Genomic DNA, 23,569 nt, shown 5'->3' on the forward strand with positions numbered 1-23,569 from the left:
CAAATTCCAGGGTTAAAAACAACCCAATTTGGGTCATTTTGATCTAGACGCTTGTTATCAATGCTTATGTTTTCTTTAAAATTATGCATAAACAAGACTATTTAAATGGTATTGTTAGACTCACACTGGACCTCTCTTCTTGTTTTACTAGATTTTCCACAAATCAGACATGAGTCATGTTAAAATACAGGCCTATCATTATCATCATTCATCATACAGTTAATACTCAGGAAGTAGGTTAGCATTAGCAATCAAGATAGGAAAATTAAAATCTGCTATATTTGCAAACAGAGACATTATGAGTCAAAACATAGGGTGGGTCTCCTCTGCAGATCAGATGACCAGCAGTCTATAAAAGAAGCTGTGAGGGGCTCGAACTGAAAGCTAAAAGAGAGCGCTTTGTGACACACTTGGGCTGCCTTCAGTTCTGGATAATGGCCTTTAGCAGGAAAGGTAAGACAGTCTATGACATGACATACCGTGATTTGTTCTGCAAATGTTTTGACCATTGCTATTTAGAGTCGGAGATGAAAAGTTTTGATTTTAAATGTAAATAGAAATGAATTAAAACATTTGTTGTGTTTCTTAAGTTAATTGTTGTGTTATTGTATATGCTTTTAAGTTTTATTTAAACGAAATCGTATTGATATAAACATAGGTAGGCTTTAGTACAGTACAGGTTTCTTAAGCTCCCAGGGTTTTCTAAAGCCCAGATCTAAACTCTGCTATTAAGGACTGAAATGTGGCAGACGAGACAACCTAATTACAGAGGCTTGTTCTTAATTTGACGTGAAATGCAATGTCTTGAGTTTATTTTCTTCGTCTAAATTCTTTCTCCTATTAAAATAGCAGCTTGCCGCTTTCTCTTATCATTATTACCATAGCAACCAGAGAGAGAATAAACGGTTACACTGAGACCGGTTACTTGCTGCAACACAAGATCTAATGGTAGCCATTGTAACTGTGCTGTTTAAGTCGTACAGACCAGAACGTTCCCTGTGGGTTATTTTTTATTTTATTTTTCATAATCTAAAGGGAAGTTCCCAGTAGGTTATTTTTAGATTTATGTTTATATAACCTTGAGAGTACTTTCCCAGAACGTTCCCTGCAGGTTATCTTTAGTTGTCATAAACATGTAAACTAATAAAAAATTTGCAAATGTTTCTGATTATTCTAATGCTGAAATGTGTATATTTTAGTCATAAACAAACAATTTTTTTGCAGAATTTCATGTCTGAAATAAAGTGTAAACATCAAATCGCATTATAATGATAATATAATTCCAGTTTTATAGCTGAAATTAAGCAAGGTTAAGCGTAGTCTGAAAAGCACATCATAAACTGGGTTCGTTTGTATCATTCTTTACTGCGCACCTCCGATCTGCACGTGGGTTCTCCAGCACGCACTTTTCCCCAAGAGGGTCTGACTGCAGGCTTGCACTTGCACTCTCAGATTTGCACTCTCACACTGTGTCTCATTTAGAAGGCTGCGCAATCCGAAGGTCGCATTCGAAGGCTGCATACGTCATCGAGGCTGTCTCATTTCAAAAAAGCAAACACTCCGAATGCAACCTTCTTTCACAGCAATTCGGAGGATGCATGAGGTGTATCCTTCGCTGCTACAGATAACCCACAATTCTTTGCAGCTTCAGTGACACTTCAGACTTGCAATCTCAGACACTTGCACTTCCGCTAGTGACATCACTTGCAGTCTTTATTTTTTTATTTTGTTGAATTTTTTATTACTTTTTGTTTGAATTCCCCAACATTTTATAACAGTAGCCAGGTGGCGAAGACAGGAAAAAAGAAACTAAATTACAATGTCAATTGCACTCGCTACTTGCACTCTCTGCTACCTGCGACACTTGCAATCAACACAAATCGTGCGTGTTGCCAATGGAGACAAGACGCTGTGGTGGTGATTAAATGATTAAATCTAATTTAGTACTATAACGTACAGGGTCCTGCAAGAAAAGGATTTGTGCGGAATATCTGTGGCCACAGAACACCAGAATATGAACGCTTGCGCAAAAAGTCTCTCGCTAAGCGTTTTCCTCCCGTAGAAAAACATAAACACTTAACATGGCTTAATGTCTTAAGATGCTATTAAAATATCTAATTAAATATACAGTTTATTAATGTAATGAATATGTACATAGTATTTTCCTCACATACCGCAAAATGTGGCATAATGGATGATAGATAAGATGATAAAGGCCAAACTCAATATGCTTCTCTAAATTATTAAAATACATAACTAATATGTAGTACAGGCAAGCAGGTGAGCCCAGAATAAACACAACACGCAAAGTTTCGCGTTAAACATTTTTCCATACAGAATAAACTGTCTACAACTCGTTTATATCACTGTCTTTGTCCATTAAGCTACATGATGTGTTTTATTTATAATGATTTTCTATAGGAGGAAAACGTTTAATGTACAATTTAACGCACTGCATTCTGTACTCGTCTGCTTGCCTGTACGGAGTTGATCCTTTTAAATAAAGCACGTTCATATTTGCTGGTCTGTATATACGTTGAGTCAACAACAAGACATATAGGCTAGGCCTACTGAAGTGTCTTTATCATCTTAGTCTGTTATGCCACATTAAGCGTTTTGCTGTATGGGAGGACAAAGTTTGCGCATTGGGTTCATAGCCATCTGCTTGCCTTGTAGTACATTAAATAATAACTATATATCGAATTTGGTCTTTTAATTGAACATTATGCCATATTGAGTGTTTGTTTTTTCTACAGGAGGAAAACGAAAGACTTTGTGCATTCCGTTCTGTTCTGTGACCACGGATTTGCCTGTCTCGTCTTTTTCTTGCAGGACCCTGTACGTTATAGTACTAAATTAGTTTTAATCGTTTAATCACCACCACAGCGTCTTGACTCCGTTGGCAACATGAACGATTTGTGTCGACTGCAAGTGTCGCAGGTAGCAGAGGGTGCAAGTGGCGATTGCAAGTGACATTGTAATTTAGTTTATTTTTTCTTGTCTTCACCACCTGGCTACTGTTATAAAATGTTGGGGAATTCAAACAAAAAGTAATAAAAAAATGAAACATATAAAAAAATTAAGACTGCAAGTGATGTCACTAGCGGAAGTGCAAGTGTCTGAGAGAGTGCAAGTCTGAAGCCGCGCACACGCATAATTTAAAAAATAACGGTCATTTCGTTTTACTGACTGACTAGCACTCGTTTATTGATCTCTTTATTGAAGAAATACTTATAATTAATTTGACACGTCTAATTGAAGAGAATATGTTAAAGGGATAGTTCACCCAAAAATGAAAATTTGATGTTTATCTGCTTACCCCCAGGTCATCCAAGATATACAGTAGGTGACTTTGTTTTTTCAGTAGAACACAAACTGAGATTTTTAACTCAAACCGTTGCAGTCTGTCAGTCCTATAATGTGAGTGGAGGGGAATCAAGGCTTTGAGAGTCATAAAACATACACAACAAAACCAAATTAAACCCTGCGGCTTGTGATGATACACTGATGTGTAAAGACACAAAACGATCGGTCTGTGCAAGAAACTGAACAGTATTTATATCGTTTTTTTACCTCTCTTCCACGGCTCGGTACCCATTCAATTTTTTTTAGTCGAGCAAGACTGTACGACATTCACATTACAAGATTTGACTGATTTTTATGTAGAAAGGGCGACAGCGCATTAAAATAAATGATCATTCAATGTTTTCACAACCACTGGCCAAATTCAAAACGAAACTAATATTAAATCATATTTGAGAGCAAGGGGGCCCCCTGGTGTTTCGGGGGCCCTACGCGGCTTGCGTATTTTGCGTATTGATAGTTTTCACGTGACGTCACCCCCTCTGGAGGACAAAATTTAGCTTTGCTCCTCTGACTGCCAGCTATTTTTATGCAGTTTGAATTAAGTAGTAATGTAGTAAAATGCAGATATTAAAAGGCGAGATTCAGTAAACACCTTATTGCTTATGTATTCTGTACAGGAAAATGAAGCCAGAATATAAACGCAATGTACAAAGTTTCACGTTAAATGGTTTCCCATAGAAAACCATTAGAATGAAAACACTGAACCATTAAGCGGATTGCATTCATATTCCAGCCTCATCTGCTTGCCTATATAAATTATGCATTATTAATATAGAGAATATTACGGTTTTAAATATATGAAGTGTAAAACGTTTTGTCGCACTATTTAATGATTGAAATACTGCATTTTGTTCACATATCTTTGCTTTATTCTTTTGAGAGGTGATCTAAATATTTGAAATATTGTGAAACAGATGGAAACAGCTGGAAAATTGGGAGGCTTGTGCTGCAGTTCTATGAATGTTTTGCCCTTCAGGTCTTCAAGCCAGTCACGTGACTGAAAGCTATGAAAAGGGAGGATCGGCTCTGTTCGGAACATTGTCTTGCTTGTCTTGAACTATTTTTTTTAGCGGAAGGACAGCATTTAACGAACTTGCTTCAAAAAAGTAACATTTCAATACATACATTTTTGGTTTTTAATATTTTTTTATTGTGTGGTAACCATTTTATAAAAGCAATAAGCTAGCCTACTCGAGGCCGTGCTGTATCGTGAATAAATCACGGCTGAAGGGGTTGCAGGCACGATGCGAAGCCGTGATTTATTCACAATACAGCACGGCCTCTCGTACCTTATTGCTTAAATATAAACCTCAACCAAGCAGCTAAACAATACAAGGATAGACATGAAACTGCTCTTTTAATTCTTTAAAATAAATAATATAACATTTTTACAATTATTCTTGAACTGACCAAATAATTTTTAGGAAGAATGTTGCATTAAGACATACCTGCCTGAAAAGAAAAAAAAAAGTCACTACTTGGATTTAAATAAGCAAATACAGAAGAGTTTAGGATAAGATCATTATTGCACTGGTTAATATGTTTCTGGCATATTTGTAACAATTCTTTGAACTCTAACTGATGCAGTGCGTAGCTTTTTATACAAACCCGATTCCAAAAAAGTTGGGACACTGTACAAATTGTAAGTAAAAAAGGAATGGAATAATTTACAAATCTCATAAACTTATATTTTATTCACAATAGAATATAGATAACATATCAAATGTTGAAAGTGAGACATTTTGAAATGTCATGCCAAATATTGTCTCATTTTGGATTTCATGAGAGCTACACATTCCAAAAAAAAAAGTTGGGACGGCCGGAAAAGTTAAATGTACATATAAGAAACAGCTGGAGGACCAATTTGCAACTTATTAGGTCTATTGGCAACATGATTGGATATAAAAAGAGCCTCTCATAGTGGCAGTGTCTCTCAGAAGTCAAGATGGGCAGAGGATCACCAATTCCCCCAATGCTGCGGCGAAAAAATAGTGGAGCAATATCAGAAAGGAGTTTCTCAGAGAAAAATTGCAAAGAGTTTGAAGTTATCATCATCTACAGTGCATAATATCATCCAAAGATTCAGAGAATCTGGAACAATCTCTGTGCGTAAGGGTCAAGGCCGCAAAACAATACTGGATGCCCATGATCTTCGGGCCCTTAGACGGCACTGCATCACATACAGGAATGCTACTGTAATGGAAATCACAACATGGGCTCAGGAATACTTCCAGAAAACATTGTCGGTGAACACAATCCACCGTGCCATTCGCCGTTGCCGGCTATCTATATCTAAACATGATCCAGAAGCGCAGTCGTTTTCTCTGGGCCAAGGCTCATTTAATATGGACTGTGGCAAAGTGGAAAACTGTTCTGTGGTCAGACGAATCAGAATTTGAAGTTCTTTTTGGAAAACTGGGACGCCATGTCATCCGGACTAAAGAGGACAAGGACAACCCAAGTTGTTATCAGCGCTCAGTTCAGAAGCCTGCATCTCTGATGGTATGGGGTTGCATGAGTGCGTGTGGCATGGGCAGCTTACACATCTGGAAAGGCACCATCAATGCTGAAAGGTATATCCAAGTTCTAGAACAACATATGCTCCCATCCAGACGTCGTCTCTTTCAGGGAAGACCTTGCGTTTTCCAACATGACAATGCCAGCCCACATACTGAATCAATTACAACATCATGGTTGGGTAGAAGAAGGATCCGGGTACTGAAATGGCCAGCCTGCAGTCCAGATCTTTCACCCGTAGAAAACATTTGGGGCATCATAAAGAGGAAGATGCGACAAAGAAGACCTAAGACAGTTAAGCAATTAGAAGCCTGTATTAGACAAGAATGGGACAACATTCCTATTCCTAAACTTGAGCAACTTGTCTGCTCAGTCCCCAGACGTTTGCAGACTTTTATAAAAAGAAGAGGGGATGTCACACAGTGGTAAACATGGCCTTGTCCCAACTTTTTTGAGATGTGTTGATGCCATGAAATTTAAAATCAACTTATTTTTCCCTTAAAATGATACATTTTCTCAGTTTAAACATTTGATATGTCATCTATGTTGTATTCTGAATAAAATATTGAAATTTGAAACTTCCACATCATTGCATTCTGTTTTTATTCACAATTTGTACAGTGTCCCAACTTTTTTGGAATCGGGTTTGAATCTCAAACAACATAAGACATACCAATGTCCAAATTCCTTGATGACGATGCCCAGATTCATTTGGCTCAAATTGTGAAAGAGTGATTCAGCAAGAATAAGGAATAATTTTCACAAATTGTAACGATTTGCAAGAAGGAGAGGAAGCAAGTGCGAGTTATGGTATTTATTAAATGACAAAACAAACAATGAACACGAAGACAGGTGGTACAGGGAATCTGGAAGGTCAGGGAGATATCCGGGAAGAGGCTAGGCTGATCCAAGGTGCAATGGTGTGATGGTGCGTTGGCAGCAGGAGAGTGTGACACAGGAACTGCGGGGGCAGAGCCGCGAAGGTGAGTGGTGAGATCCGGGGATGAGGAGGAGTGGACGGGGTTCCGGAGACAGGACAATCCAACGACAAGCAGAAAATAAACAGGCACACTAGAAAACATCAAGTAACACTTGAGACTGACAAACAACGCTCTGACAAACACGAGACGAAAGACAGCGCAATAAGTAGGGAAGGGGTAACGAGTGGCAGCTGGTGATCATTAACAATTAGCGGAGACGCCCACACGAAACAATCAGTGCTGACGCCAGACACTCACTCACTCCACCCACATAGTGCAAAACCTGAGACCATGGTTTACCAACCGTGACACAAATGCATTGGTCAGCATAGAGTCCTGATCTCAACACTAATGAAAGTCTTTTTGGATGTGCCGGTGAGTGGTTTACTCTCCATTGTCAGAACAAGATTTTGTCCAAAAACCTCTTGGTGGAAATAAATGTGAAACAAATGTGATGTTGCATAACACTCTAGAAACAATTCCAAAACGAATTCACATGGTCATAAAAGCTAAAGGCAGCAGCCCAACAAAATATAAGAGTGTGCAACTTATTTTTGAACAGGCAGTGTAAAGTCTACTCCAGCACATCCCAAAGACTTTCACTGTGTGGTTAAGGTCAGGACTCTGTGGTGGCCAGTCTTTCACAATTTGAGCCTTATGAAACTTGACATTGTACATGGGTACATCTTCCAGTTCCAACATGGTTGTTTGAGAAATAAAAAGCTTAAAAGAATTGTTGCCAAACATTTAACATGCCAGAAAAATATTAATCACTCCAGTAATGATTCAATCCTAAAGTCTTCAGTATTTGCATATTTAAATCCATACATGACTTTATTTTTGTCTAACATTAGCTTTTAAATCCACTATTGTTTCATATAGAATTGTTCTGTAGTCTATACAATATTCAATGCAATTACATCAGAAGTAAATGTAATAAAAAAAAAAAAAAGAGTAATTAAATTAGAGTAATTAATTACTTAGTAATGCATTGCACCCAACACTGGTCCTCATAAACCAAATGGCTTAAAAAAAACATTAAACAAACATTATCTCCTTACCCTACCCTAAGCTCTAACCTGTGGTAACACTTCCTAACAGATAACCACCGTGGGATACTTCCTTCCACCCCAATATTCATATATATGAGGATTTTTATTTTATTTTATAAGATTTATATTTTTATTTATATATGTTTCTGATTACATTCTGTTTTCAGAAAACCTTGAAGAATATAAGAAATCAGAAGAAATCTGTGAAGAAATCATTGGCATTGAAGGCATAGATGATGAAGAGCCCAAAGAACAATGTCAGAAACAAAAGCACAAAATGAAAATACCAAAAAATATGAAAATAACAAATATTATAAAACACAGAAAAAATGTAAATTCTGAAGATGATCTCATCCCCGAAGCACTGTTAGGTAAAATAGCTCAATATGTTGTAAATTGTAATTCTTGTAAATGAAAATAAAAATAAAAAAATGTCTTATCCTCTTCTAATCTCTGATTTATACTTTAGAAGTGGACCTTGACACCATTGAAGGCATAGTAGAGTCTCCTGGTGATCCTGAAGTGGGATGTCAGAAACAAAAATTCAGAATCAAAATATCAGAAAAAATTAAAATTCTTCACTTCAAGAAATGGCAGAAGAATTCACAATCCCCTGGAACTTCATCAGGTATAGTATAGTTGGTAGGGGAACAATGACAATATAAATGCAGTTCATACATTTAGTCTTTTTCACACTTGATATTTTCCTCTCAAAGTTTAAATAGATCTTTATACATGAAAATGTGTAGCACAGTATGGGTCTCCTGCAAAATGATCACTATATTAGAGGATCCTTGGCATCAAAAAGTTCAAGTTCAAAAACTCCTGCTATAAAATACACATGAGAATTAGCAAGATCTAAGGGTTAATATAGTTAATATAGTTGATAATATAAGTTAATATAATTTAATTATCTTCTCATATAATGCAGTGGAATTGGATTTCAAAGGGAACCTTGAGCAGAACCGTTTAGCTGAAGCACAGCAACAACTGATGAAAGCTGAGGAACTTCTTTTTGGTTCTAAAGAAGTGAGCAGGACAGAAGATGAGGAAGACAAGCTGCATATGGACTATGAGATCTTTGTTTTGCACTTGAGATTGGCCATCCATGACTCCTTCAGTGATGACAACCAGGAGACACTCAAGAGTGCTTTGACTTCAATACTTAAAGAGGAGGCACAGGACAGACGCTGGATGGAAGTTGCCATGGATCAACGTCCAGTATGGAGGCCCATAAGCTGCAGACAGATCCATGACACATTACTCCAGACTACCGTGGAGGAACGAATGAAGAATGCAGAAGATGAACAGGAGAATAAAGCAGACATCCTGTCTACCTCCTTGAAGAGAGAGGTGTTCAGAATGGGCAAACAAGTGCAGAAAGATCTGCTCAGAGTGGTCCGAAATCTAAAAGAGTGTTACCCACCAGACTTTGACATCTGCAGAACATATGCTCAGCTCTACCATCAAACCTTTTCCACCAGACTTCAAGAGCTTGCCAGATGCAAAATCAGTTCTGAGGACTGCCTCTATATATTAAGTTGGATTGTGGAGTACTACCCAAAGTAAGGGCCAGTAAACAACATTAATCCTTTAAAAGCATGCCGTTTTACACAAGTTTTCAGGTTCAGAAATGTTCTTTAATTTTTTTTTTCTTAGAGATGTATTGAAGCATAAAGAACTAGAGGAGCACATCAACAGTTCATCACTTGGAGCTCTGTTACCTGAAGAAGACCTTAAGAGATTAGAGGAACAGTACTTCTCTTACAAAGAGGTGATTCAGTACATGACCGACGTTATTAGCAAGTGGTTTATATATATATATATATTATATATATATATATATATATATATATATATATATATTATATATATATATATATATATATATATATATATATATATATATATATACAGTGCCAACCACTAATATTGGCACCCTTGGTAAATATGGGCAAAGGTGGCTGTGAAAATAAATCTGCATCGTTTATCTTTTTGATCTTTCATTCAAAAAATGCACAGAATTCTAACTTATCATTGAAGTAAAACAATGATAAGATGAAATTGGGTGGAAACTCACATTATGAAATAAATGTTTTTCTCCAATGAATGTTGGCCACAATTATTGGCACCCCTAGAAATACTTATTAGTAAAATATCTCTGAAGTATATTCCTATTCATATTTACAGTTTTTTTCCAGCACACCAGGGTGACTAGGAGCATGAAATTCTCCAGCCATGACTTGCTGTTCCACATGATTATAAGGCCAATATACACAAAGGCCAAATTCCATTAATCATCCGTCACAAAGAGTAAAATGAAAGAACATAGTTCTGATGTGTAGAACAAGATTGTTGAGCTTTACAAAATATAAAGTGGCTGTTAGAAAATAGCTAAAGCATTTAAAATCCCCATTTCCACCATCAGGGCAATAATAAAGAAGTTCCAATTAACTAAAGATATTATAAATCTGCCTGGAAGAGGATGTGTGTTTTTTATCATCCTAATGCATGGTGAGGAGGAGAGTTTGAGTGGCCAAAGACTCTCCAGGGATCACAGCTGCAGGATCACAGAGATTAGTTGAGTCTTGGGGTCAGAAAGAAAAAAACAATTCAAACAGCCCCTGCATCACCACATGTTGTTTGGGAAGGTTTCAAGAAAAATCCTCTTCACTCATCCAAAATCAAACTCCAGCATAGTCAGTTGTCAGACATGATTGGAACTTCGAATGGGACTGGCTTCTATGGTCAGATAAAACAAAAAAAAGAGCTTTCTAGCAGCAAACCCACCAGATGGGTTTGGTGCAAACAGGGATAAAAAAAGTACCCCATGCCCACAGTTAAATATACTGCTGGGATATTTAATGTTGTGGACTTGTTTTTCTGCCAGAGGTCCTGGACGTCTTGTTCAGATATTGGCATCATGGATCCTATCAAATAATAAAAAATTAGATAAAAAAATCTAAACCTGACTGCCTCTGTTAGAAATCTTATAATAGGCCGTGGTTGGATCATCTATCAAGACACTGATCCAAATCAAATATCAAAATCAACACAAAATGAAGCTTCTGCCATGGCCATCCCAGTTTCCTGATCTGAACCCTATAGAAAATGAGTGTAGCGAACTAAAGAGAAGAAGCACCAACATGGAGCTGGGAATCTGAAGGATCTGGAGAGATTCTGTATGAAGGAATGTTCTTTGATCTCTTGCCAGGTGTTCTCCAAACTCTTCAGGCATTACAGGAGAAATTTAGAGCTGTTGTCTTGGGAAAAGGACTTTGCGATAATCGGGTGCCAATAATTGTGGCTAATGTGAACTAGAAAAAAACATTTATTTCATAATAATTGTTTTATTTCAATGATTAGAATTTTGTGTTTTTTTTTTGAATGAAAGATCAAAATGATAAACAATGCAGACTTATTTTCACAGCCACCTTTGCTCATATTTACCAAGGGTGCCACATGCCAGTATTAGTGATTGGCACTGCATATAATGTATATGTGTATATATAAAACCAAAACCATTTGTCCTGTTGTCAGAAGTTGCACAAGAATCCGTAGTAGGTTAGGATTAAAACGAGGTGACCATTTGCTGGATTTGCTTTTGCTCTTGACAAAACGTGTTGCTAATATCCGGTTCAGATACAGTGTTAATGTTCTTCTCTCTCATATCAGTTAATGCTGCATGTTTTAAATTATAATTCCTATTGCTTATTTTCTCTCATCAGAACAATATCAGAAACTGGTTATCCAATGCTTTTGAGAAAGAAGTGAAAAAATGGAGTGATGGCATCGAACCAGAGCTGATGGATGGATACTACTTCAGTAGCCTTGCTTTTGATGTTTTACCAGTAGGTTATGGGCTCTATTGTCTCTCTAACCATCATCTTACTTTAGCTATAAATTTTGGTATACTCAAACTAAGTCAGAAAAAAAGGCTTTATGCGGTTTAGCATTATTGAAGTATAAAATTTTTTTTTATTTTTTTTTGTAGCTTATTGATGGGGCTGTAAAAGATGTCAATGCACTTTTGAGCTGTGAAAGTAAAGCCCGGAGTCTTCTAAACCAGCTGGACAGCTTTCTTCTGAGGTAGATAACTAGGTGCTATCATTGTCACATTCTCACATAAGTACAATCATAAGATTGACATGCTTTCTCCTTTTTTTTTTAATTGCAGCTATAAGACAAGTCTGGAGGAACTTGTAAAAAAAAAACAAGAAAACATTCCTAAAACTCTCACTGCTAATCTGCTTAATATTTACCAGTTTAGGTGAGTTTGATTGAATACTGACAAATCTGTTTTCTGCCTTACTGCAGACATTCTCAAAAGTGTACATTTTTAATTGTTTAAATATGCTGTTACGATATAATGTAATTGTTTATTTTAAAATGATTAAAAATTACATTATAGTATAATGCATCATGTTATTCATACTTGAATTTAAAATCATTCAAATACAATTTTATTTTTATATAAATTAGAGCTCTCTGTTAATTGTTAACATGTTAACAAGTCTACTGTCATAATTAAAATAAAATTGTACCAACCATTATTTCTCTATATTTTCAGGGATTATGTACAAAAACCAGAACATCCTTTCTTAGAGGACACTAGAACAGCTTGCCTGTCCACATTAGCAGATCTCAAAAACATTTGTCACACATACTTCCTCAGTCGTATTCACACAGAACTGAAGGTAAAGAACAAAAAATCATGTACTGTACTTATTTACCTCGAGATACGGCTCCAATCAACATTTTCCATCTCATTTTTAATGTTAGATGGCCAATGAGGAAGTGTTTAGTAAGTTTATCCAGATATCACAATTTAGAAGTCAGCATTTGATACTACAGCAATTTATCAATTATGGATTTAGCCAAGCAGTTCATGCATCAACATCCTTGTTGGTCATTTCAATCAATGGTTATGAAAAAATGTTTGCTTGAAAGGTCTGACATGTTTTGGCTCAACCTGTGGTGGTCAATGAATGGAATTATACTTTTTTAAACCTTTAACTTATAATTTCTCTCATTTTAGAGGAAGGTTATGGAAAGGCCATAAAGAATGGCTTTTGATTTTATTACAGGAAAGTTGTTCCAGGAACAACACAGATGTTCTCACTTAGATACATCACATAATATGCTTTACATTCATGTTTATGATGCTTCTTTTAATATTAACTTAAATTAAATCTTACATTTTGGAAATAACCTAATTGTTTATCTGCACAGCCGCTGTACCGTAAGCTGTGGACTCAAGTTTGGTTCTCTGGACATTGTGAGGTTGTGGAGGAGCTGGTGAAGGCACTTGAGAATAAAACAGACAGTTTCAAAGAGCTGAAGTCTGTCTGCAGAGAGGTCAGAACCACTTTGGCAGCGAATGTCATTTCTGAAAGTCTTATAACATGATGTTAATACACGTGTAATCTTATTTTGGTCTCTATAGTCTGGTGTGTTTTTTATTGTTTTAAGATACAATTATAGATATATGAAGAGTGTGTGTCTGTGTGTTTCTAGGAGCTACTGGCTGAGTTGCATCTAGAAGTAATGGTTGAATATGTGAGGCGAATGATGAAGAGAAATCTGAAACTGAAAGACAAAGAGCAGCAAGAAGCAGCTGCTGAGTTCATATGCCACGACAGCAATCAAATCTGCTCTGTGTTTGCCAAAGTGGTGAGATCACATCCAGACCCACGCAAAACATGTATGCATAAACATACACTCACATGCGGCCAAAATATGCACAGTGGGGTGTTCATGCACATTTTAAATTGATAATGGAGTTAATGTACAAATGTTTTTTGTCATTAATCACTTACCCCCATGTCGTTCCAAACCCGTGAAAGCTCAGTTTGTCTCCTCTGTGTCTCTCCATATCACTGTATGCTCCGTGTGCTCTTCTGTATCATCTGCGCCACAAGGATGCGCTGTTTCTACGTGTATTTAGCTTTGATTTGAAAGAAAACACTGCATCCTTGTGGCGCGGATGATACAGAAGAGCATACACAGCATACGGTCATATGGTGTGGTGCGGATGATACTGTTGAGAATGGATTTGTTGTGTAAAGTCGTTATTTTTGTTTTCTTTGGTTACAAAAAGTGTTCCCGTCGCTTCATATAACCCAGATTGCACGTCTGATGTGGAGTATTCTGACGACGACTTTCATACCTTTTATAGACCTTGACACTGTTATTTATTTGGCAGTCTATGGGACAGTTACAGACCTCCCGGTTTTCATCCAAAATATCTTAAATTGTGTTCCGAAGACGAACGGAGCTTTTACGGGTTTGGAACGACATGGGGGTAAGTGATTAATGACAATTTTGGGGTGGATTACCCCCTTAAGACCTTTTTAACTTCAAACCATTGTTTCCGGCTCAAATAAGAGTCCTCTATCCATGACATTGCAGTCTCATCTAAATCAGGAGAGAAATATGCATGTATCAAGCACCATTTACAACTGAAAACAGTCCTAAGCAGTTCTAAATAAATATGTCAATGGACTTTTATGTGAGATGATGACAAGGGATGGACCTTTTTACTGGAGGAAGCATTGTTATGAATTTTGGACTTAGGGTTAATGAGTTAAAATGGTTTGAAAATTTTAAAATATTTCCAGTATGTGGCTGACATGCTGACAGTAACATACAGTATGGTACTATTTATCTTTTAAACACAATGTGACAATTAGTCAAAGACAAAATATGGCCATATTTACTGTATTCTCTTTGTTTGAAACAGCATAATGAATTGTGGGAAAGAAGATGGAAATGATAATGTCACATTAAAACATTTTTCTACTCTAGGGATCCAGAGAGGAATGGCTCTGTCAAATACTGCCCAAATTATCAGAGATTCTGAGACTCCAGGATCCTGGGAGTTTGCAACTTGAGATTGTTACTCTGGCAAGAGACTATCCTGACATAAGGTAAGCATGTTAGATAGGAGCTAGCAAGATGCAGTTATTTTACCTTAGAGAAAGCAAATCTTCTTTTCACTGTCGTCCTTTATACAAATATCTACTTACAACAAGCAGTTTCAGTATAGATGCCATTAGCCAAATGAAAGATGAGTTTAGAATTTGATGATCAGTCTTACAGTGTGACTCTTGTTTCATCAGTATTTGTTGTTGTCATTCGTCACTAGAGAGCAGCATATTCTTGCTCTCCTAAACCTGAAGACCAACCTTTCAAGCTCAGATCTGCGCAGGATCAAAGGGTGTCTGATTGAAAACAGAGGCACACTGGACACCGAGTCCTCTACTTCCTTCTTCTCTAAAGTACACATCAAACGGAAAATCATCTAAATGCCCTGTTACATCTACAGCTAATGTTAAACAACTGTGATTCATACTGTGATACATAATCAGTGTTGTTATGTAATATTTATTATTAAAAAAAACTCGTGGTATTATTCTGTTCTTCTCAACTGATTTCACACTGTTCTCCAAAAGTCCTCTGCTTCCTTCTTCTCTAGATTATTTATCAAATGGAACATCATCTGAATGCCCTGTTACATCTATAGCTGATCTTAAATACCTGTGAAGCATACTGTGATACAAAATCAGTATTATCCATTCATCCATCCATTTTCCATGCCCTCTGCAGGGTCGTGGGGGGCTGGGGTCTGAACGGATGGCCAGTATAGTCAGTATTATTTTATGTAATATTTATTATTATGAAAACTCATATCAGTCTGTTACAAGTCATATTATTATATTGCAGCTGTGGCCTAATGGTTAGAGAATTGGACTTGTAACCAGAAGGTTGCAGGTTCGAGTCTCGGTGCTGGCAGGAGTTGGAGGTGGGAGGGAGTGAATGAACAGCGCTCTCTTCCACCCTCAATACCCATGGCTGAAGTGCCCTTGAGCAAGGCACTGAACCCCAGTTGCCCTGGATATAGCTGCCCACTGCTCCGGGGGTGTGTTCACTTCTCATTGCTGTGTGTGTGCACTTGGATGGGTTAAATGAAGAGCACCAATTTCGAGTATGGGTTACCATACTTGACAAATGTCACGACTTTCACTTTCATTATGTTACAGTTTTCCCTCAACTGATTTTACAGTATTCTTCACAATTTAGGTCAAGAACAATGTGTTTTGAAATTTGTATTTAATCAAAGACATTTTTGAATATGGCTGAGCATTACAAGTTCTTCACATTACAAGTATATATATATATATATATATATATATATATATATATATATATATATATATATATATAGCACTGAAACCAGTTGAGAAAACCTATGAAATCTAAATGGTAAAATCAAATGTAAAAAAGGTGTATATTTATAATGTAAAGTGCTTCATTTGAATGCATGTTAGAAAAAAGTGCTTCTTTTGAATGCATGTCCTCATAACTTGCACTATATGTCTTAAAGCTTAATGTATATACACACATTCTATATTTATTTTATATATTCTGTTATTTGCACTTCTGGTTAGAAGCTAACTGCATTTCATTGGCTCTGTTCTTATACCGTGCACAGTGACAAAGTTGAATCAATCCAATCTAAAATGTTCAAAGCTCTCAAAAAATGTAATATTCTGATATAATGCACTTAATGTTTCATTATGCAGCAGGCATTGCTTCACAATACAGTACAGTAAATGTCATTTTAAACTAAAGAGAATGAGAGCTGCTTAGAATATAGCCTCTTTTGAACTTTTGCTAGGTGCCTTTCATTTGCCTATAGTAGCTAAATAAAATGTTTAAATTTGTCAAAGAGAAAGCTCCATTAATGCAATTAGAAATTGAATTGTATCACTTTAACCAAAATTATATAAACTGATTCATTTATGCAGTTAAAACTAAATTTTAACCAAAGAATAGACTTTGAACCATAAAAGGTTCTATCAGGCGCTTCATATACGGAACCCCTGTATATATTGCTGCAGCCTGGAATTGAACTGCTGGTTTCGTCTGGTCAGAGGAGAACTGGCCCCCCGACTGAGCCTGGTTTCTCCCAAGGTTTTTTCTCCATTCTGTCACTGATGGAGTTTTGGTTCCTTGCTGCTGTCGCCTCTGGCTTGCTTAGTTGGGGACACTTAATTTACAGCGATATTGTTGACTCGATTGCAAATGATTTCACAGATACTATTTAAACTGAACTGAGCTGAATGATGACATCACTGAATTCAATAATGAACTGCCTTTAACTGTCATTTTGCATTACTGACACACTGTTTTCCTAATTAATGTTGTTCAGTTGCTTTGACATAATCTTTTTTGTTTAAAGCGCTATATAAATAAAGGTGACTTGACTTGACTTAAATGCTAGAATGAGAGTCTAGTAAGTGTGTGTGGCTACGTCACATATGTTCCCGCCCTCACAGCATTACATCACATGTTCAAGTTATTTTTTTAATGGTACTTAATATTAAAGATTTTTATTTTGTTTTTGTTTCTGTTGCAATACAATTAATCACAGTTATATTGTCTCCCCATGGCTTAAATTATTGGCAGTTTAGCGTTTAGGAAGTAATTTACACCAAACAAAAGATAACATCTATCCTTTCATGTCCGAAAACCTTATTTTTGTCTTACATTTCACAATAAATTCAGACAAGCCCAGTACGGACTCGTATTTCTTTCATTTTATTTTCATGAAATGGAATGGGTACAAAGTACAAAGATTGTGGGTGATTGAAGGTCACGGAGGATACATCCCATGCATCCTTCAAATTCAGCTGAATGAAGGACGAGAAAGGAAGGATGCCTTCCAGGGATCCTTGTGATTGAGATGACCTTCAGTGACATTTGATGATGTGGCAGCCGAGATATGCAGCCTTCGTAGGATGCAGCCTTGTGTTTGAGAAGAACCAATGGTGATGATTTGAAACGAAAGGATTAAACATAACTTTTTCAACATGAAAAAAAAAGACAAATAATGAAAACACTGATAGAGTAAGCAATAAACTCACTGGCTAAAAATGGTCTTCAAACATCCATCTTGTATAGGAATTTGGCATATATTTTATATCTGTTTTGGGTTATGTTTCATGTTCATGTTTTCATGTCTTTTATTTTATAGTTTGATTTATGCTGTTTGTGTCATGCTTCCCTTGCCCTCATGTATCTCTGCCTTGTGTATGTGTCATGTTCTGATTGGTTTATTGTCTTGTCATTTATCAGTTCTGTTTACTCATTGGTTGTTTTAGTCATGTGCCTTGTTCCCCATTGGTTTGTTCATGTCACGTGTCCATCATTGTCTGTTATAAGTAGTCATGTTTTTGTCATTAGCCCTTGTCGTGTATTAACATTGTAACCTACTGTCGGTGAGTCAATTCTGTTCATGCCATGTCAAGTCTGTTCATGTCAAGTCTGTGTTTCAAGTCTAGTCCAGTCTGTTTCATGCCAAGTCTGTTCAAGCCTCGTCAAGTCTGTTCAAGTCAAGTCTTTGTTTATTGTTTGGATGTTTGGATTGCACTCTGTAAATAAACTGCACTTGGGTTCATCTACACTCTCCTTCAGTGGACTGATCGTTACAATATTGCATTCTTTTCAGTTTTCTCTCCTTTCTCGCTGTATATTTTTGTTCATTTCTTCATTCCTTGAAACAGACTGTGTGCTTGTCACAGTCATGGACTTTTAGTTTGTTGTCTTTCGTCTTGTTTTCCTGTTTTTGACAATATGGTGTTTTCTCAAACGGAAGGCTGCATCCTTTTTTTTTTTTAATTAATTAAACATTTGTTCAGAATTACAAGTATGACAGAACATATGCCAAGGAAAAGAATCAGGGGTTCAAGGAAGACTAAACAATAATTACAAATCAAAAGAGAAAGAGTAGAAAAATAAATAAGATAAGATCAATAAAATAAATAAACAACAAAAAAATACTCTTCCCTAAAAAAATAAAAAAATTATCAGATAAAAATTTTATACAAAAACACCAAAAAGTGAGCATACATTCAAAGTTTTAGTTGCCTTTTTGTTACAGGAGGTAGATAAAGGTTTAATATAAATTTTAATATCTTCTTGAAAGTAGGAGAAGATTGGGGGGTAACTTTCATAAACTTGCATTTGTGGATAAAATATTTTGCAAGTTTTGGATTTTTGGATATTACTATTCCAAGGTAGGTTATTGCCTCTTTGACTTGGATATTACATATACTGGAAACAGAGAGTTGCTTAACTGGCATCAATTCACATTTGTGCACTTAAGAAGAAACCCAGAAGCATTGGAGAACATTTTAATAGTATTAAGAGCTGGAATCCGGTCTGAATTTTTTAGGAAAAGGGTAGTATAATCAGCCAATTGGCTGATGATGATCTCCCTTCCCATGATACTCATTCCTTGCAAGGTACTATTCTTAATGTGACTGGCTAATAATTGAGTAGTCAATATAAACAAATATGGCTAAATGGGGCACCCCTGACGACAGTGCTTTAGGCAAATTTGTTTTCTGAAATTTACAGTAGTATTTTCAGTGGTGTAATGTAACAAAGTAATAATACTTCGTTACGGTACTGAAGTATTTTTTTGGGAGTATCTGTACTTTGCTTGAGTTTTTGTTTCACGCAACATTTACTTTTACTCTACTATATTTCCTAATTAAAATGTATAGTCTACTTTTACTCCAATCCATTTCCCCAAAGCATATTCATTACTTTCTACAAAATAGAAGTCAGAAGAACACAGACTGCAGGAAAGCAGATTTGACAAATCAGTGGTCTGGCATTTTCAAGTTACACTTCTAAAAACACCTTTGCTCATGTGCAAACAAGTGCGCACACGACCGGCTGATGATGATTCATTTTACACTTAAGTCTGGGGCGTACGATACAGCATCGTCTGCGACAAGTGTTGTTTGTAATGATGTGTGATCTGAAATTATCAAGTATATCATCACACACAGAGTGCATGCACATTGACTTATTAGTCTGTTAACACTCAAAATTTAAGGCATTCTAAATTGTAGATGGCAAAAATGCTTCTGTATGCTTTTTATATTAATATAATTTAATATAGTTAACAATCTATGTCACGCAAGAGTACCGTTTTTCTGCAAATATCAGCATGAACACATTTAATAATCATTTTATACACGTTCAGTAAAGCAATAAGTGACTTACATTTTAGACATAATATTGCTTTTTTTTTTTTTGCTCAATTTTGCCAACGAAAATAGTTCCAAACAAAGATCACAGCACTGTTTTGTGTCTCTGAGCAATGGACGGTGTTTACTTATTGAATGAATCAGCTTTTTGTACAAAACAGTTGATTAAAATGATTCGATGATTCACTCATTAACAGAGTAAAATGCTTTGTTCCTGAACGAATCAACTGTTTGAATGAATCGGTTGAATCTCAATGACTCACTCTTTAACAGTCGCTTGCTGTCACCTTCTGGCAGTTTTAATTTCACATTTCAATAATTTTTTTTCATATTTTAAATAATTTCAGATATCAGTATTCAACATTTTATGTTTAAAACAAAATTATTTATGCAGTTGTAACTGCAGGTAAAATGCATCCATGTCCCATCTGTGATACATAAACTGTGTAAATACATCTAAATGCCATTTCAGCTGCAGATCTGAAATGTCGGCGACATCCGCTATGTGCCGGCCGGCACGGTGTGGGTTTCAGCGGAGCCTGGGACCTGGCCCGTAGAAATGGGCATTGTGTCCGATCTCCCTGTGCCACTGCTCCTGGGACGGGACTGGCCGGAGTTCGAGAAGCTCCTCCACACTACCAGGACGCCAGGCCGCACCGCCCAGAATGGGCCACGGCGAAGAAGTCGGGGACCGCCCAGCCCAAAACCGGCCTACTTGGCAACGGATAGCGAGAGGGAGGGTGAGTGTCAACCAGCTAACCTACCGTCTGTCTACCTCGATGTGTTTTCGCAGGTCACGTCAGGGGGCTCCTTCGGCCGAGAACAACGAGAAGACGACCGCCTGTGGAATTGTTGGGAACAAGTACGCCGCATTGACGAGGTAGACAGGGTACCAGGCTAGGGATGGGCGATATCTTATCGTTTGCGATATACTGGTACAAATTCTCCCCATGATAAGAATTAGTCTTCCCGCGATAATAATGGTAAAATCTAGTTGTTGACATATTTCTGTGTGCGACTGTGCGGAGTGATGTGAAGGAAGGAGAACATGAAATTGAGCAGCTCCTTCTACAATCTGGAACAGGTTTGGATAACACTGTACAGTGCGACAAAAATCGGTTTGAGCCTTGAATAAATGTACTACAGTAGCACGTGTGCAATACATTTTTACATGTGTATGAGTCGGTTACAAACCTGTTGTCCAACAAAGATATTATTCATTGATGTGCCTTTTCTCCATATTAACTTCATAACATAGTAGAGTGTTTGAAATAACTTATTTTTGAGATCAGATGTGCTTTGGTATCAGAATAAGGCAGAAATTATACTATTTTATAGCATTATATACAGTGATAAAGGCTATGTCGATTACCATTGCATTATAAATACACTTTACAAATACCCAAGATTGCTTGAAGAACACAGAACCATGTATTTTTGTGCAATCGCATGTTTTATTGGCTTCAGGGTTCCTCAGTAAAGATTTCTCTATCTGCGTTTTATTCAGCTACAGCGATCACTGGATACCTCTGTCCATATTAGTGATTTCCTGGAGCATTACTTCTACTATGCATATGTGTGTACTGCTCACAACACCCTATTTTGGGTAAAAATAGGAAATATAATACTTTTCTCTAAAAAAAAAAAAAAACAGGATTGCCTAAATTATCATCATTAATATCGTTATCGCAATAAATTTCAGAAATTATCATGATACATTTTAAAGCCCATATCGCCCATCCCTATACTGGGCCCACATTCACTTCCTCACTTTGTCATAAAAAATGGTCTGCTGTACTGTGTCGCCCACAGGCTGGGGGGAGGAAAAAGTGCTTCGTGCCAAAGACCAAGATGGAGACCGTCATGGAACTAGCACATACCCATCCGATGGCGGGACACCTGGGAGCCGAAAACACAGTCCAGCGCATCCGGGACCGTTTCCACTGGCCAGGCCCGGATGCGGAAGTGAAACGGTTCTGCCGAAGCTGCCCTACCTGCCAGAAGAAGGCGCCCCATCGACCGTGGCGCAAAGGATGGGACGATCCTTTGCCGTCTTCAGTTGCTGGAGAATGGATGGCTTGGCTGGAAGACCTTCATGACCTTGAAAATTGGAAGGTCAGTAGGTGCTTAAAGCCTGTGGTCTGTGGTCGTCTTGTTTCTGCTCAGCTCCGCCACTTTGTAGATGCGAGTGAGGAGGGATTTGGGACTGTGACTTACCTGTTGCTCCATGACGATTGTGGGCGAACTCACAGTGCATTCATAATGGGAAAGGTTAGAGTAGCTCCTCTAAAACTTGTCACCATTCCCTGTATGGAGCTGACTGCCGCGGTGGTGGCAAGCAGGATGGGTAAGTTGTGGAGGAAGGAACTGCAAATGGACCTCCAAGAGTCAGTCTTTTGGACAGACAGCACTTCTGTTTTGAAATACATAAAAAACGAGACATCTAGATTTAAAATATTCATAGAAAATAGAGTGTCTGAAATATTGAAAATGTCTATAGTATCTCAGTGGAGGTACGTGAATACATCAACCAACCCTGTGGATCTAGCCTCCAGAGGTGTTAGAGTTCAGTTATTGCTAAAGACTGGTGCATGGCTCTGTGGTCCTGACTTTCTTCATGAGCCTGAGAGCAGGTGGCCCAAAAACCCTGAGAGCCTGGGAGACTCTCTTGTTGTAGACCCGGAGGTCAAGGCTGTGGTGGTGAACACTGCTCAAGTTGAGCATGTCAGTCCAGTGGAGAAGCTCATTGATTACTTTTCCTCCTGGCTTCATCTTAAAAGGGCTGTTGGTTGGCTTCTCAAGTTTAAGACCTTGCTTTTGTCCCGGGTGCGACATAGCAAGCTGCTGAGAGAAACTCTTTCAGGATCAGACCTTTGTGCCGAGCAGCTGGGGAAAGCACTACAGGTCTAGATGGAAGGTCTTAAGGCTTTGTGCCAAAAAGATGTTCTGTCCATGGAGGATATGGTTGCAGCAGAATCAGATATTAGCCGTTTTTGTAAAAAAATAAGGTTTCCGCCGGAAGAAACTGGCCAACTTGAAGAAAAAAATAAGGTTTCCTCTACAAAGAACTGGCCTGGATGGTCACCAAGAAACAGTAGGCAGCTATGTTGAACAAAAACCATATGCTTATTCTCATCAACACATCTCCAATCTTATTCTCTGTAATGTTCACCAAGAAACAGGGCATGGTGGACAAAACCATATGCTTTCTCATCTGTGTCATAAATATTTTTTTCTTGGTGTGTTTACTGTCGTAGATTGTCTGCGTCACCTGGACATCAGAAAATGGCAGACCTTCCTTACAATAGAATAACTCCTGATGAGCCTCCTTTCAGTCGAGTTGGTTTGGACTGCTTTGGACCGTTTGAGGTTAAACGTGGAAAAGCTGTGGTCAAAAGGTATGGGCTCATTTTAACATGCTTGGCGATACGAGCCATACACCTTGAAGTTCTTTCATCTTTGGACACTGTCATGACCTGGCTCTAAAGCCATGACAAAAATAGAAGGACGCAGTTTTAACCCACAAAATGAAATTTATTAACTAAACAAAAACACCGATACAACAACTAACATAACATAATACAACCGT

General features: G+C 37.4%; 1 protein-coding gene across 3 annotated transcripts; it reads left to right on the top strand.

Moving 5' to 3' along the window:
* The first annotated feature begins 236 nt into the window (after positions 1–236).
* LOC109095508 (tumor necrosis factor alpha-induced protein 2-like) lies at positions 237–15,760 on the top strand. Of its 3 annotated transcripts, none has more exons than XM_042754269.1 (13): positions 241–453; positions 8,083–8,286; positions 8,385–8,543; positions 8,847–9,480; positions 9,575–9,689; positions 11,644–11,766; positions 11,910–12,004; positions 12,093–12,185; positions 12,486–12,612; positions 13,148–13,273; positions 13,433–13,588; positions 14,723–14,844; positions 15,037–15,760. In XM_042754269.1, the coding sequence occupies exons 1-13, from the start codon at positions 435–437 to the stop codon at positions 15,086–15,088; spliced, it is 2,025 nt and encodes a 674-aa protein (XP_042610203.1). In that variant the 5' UTR covers positions 241–434; the 3' UTR covers positions 15,089–15,760. The 3 variants fall into 3 exon arrangements, with proteins under 3 accessions (XP_042610204.1, XP_042610203.1, XP_042610202.1); XM_042754268.1 differs by having other exon boundaries at positions 247–453; positions 15,063–15,760; XM_042754270.1 differs by lacking the exons at positions 14,723–14,844; positions 15,037–15,760 and adding an exon at positions 14,121–14,186 and having other exon boundaries at positions 237–453.
* Positions 15,761–23,569: the final 7,809 nt, after the last annotated feature.

This window comes from Cyprinus carpio, unplaced genomic scaffold, assembly GCF_018340385.1.
Source record: "Cyprinus carpio isolate SPL01 unplaced genomic scaffold, ASM1834038v1 S000006482, whole genome shotgun sequence".
Taxonomy (NCBI): domain Eukaryota; kingdom Metazoa; phylum Chordata; class Actinopteri; order Cypriniformes; family Cyprinidae; genus Cyprinus; species Cyprinus carpio.

Excerpts from the sequence above, each read along its gene's own strand:
- LOC109095508 (XM_042754268.1), top strand. Across the intron at positions 9,690-11,643 it reads AGTACTTCTCTTACAAAGAG|AACAATATCAGAAACTGGTT; the intron begins GTGATTCAGTAC and ends TTCTCTCATCAG. Across the intron at positions 14,845-15,062 it reads AGAGACTATCCTGACATAAG|AGAGCAGCATATTCTTGCTC; the intron begins GTAAGCATGTTA and ends ATTCGTCACTAG.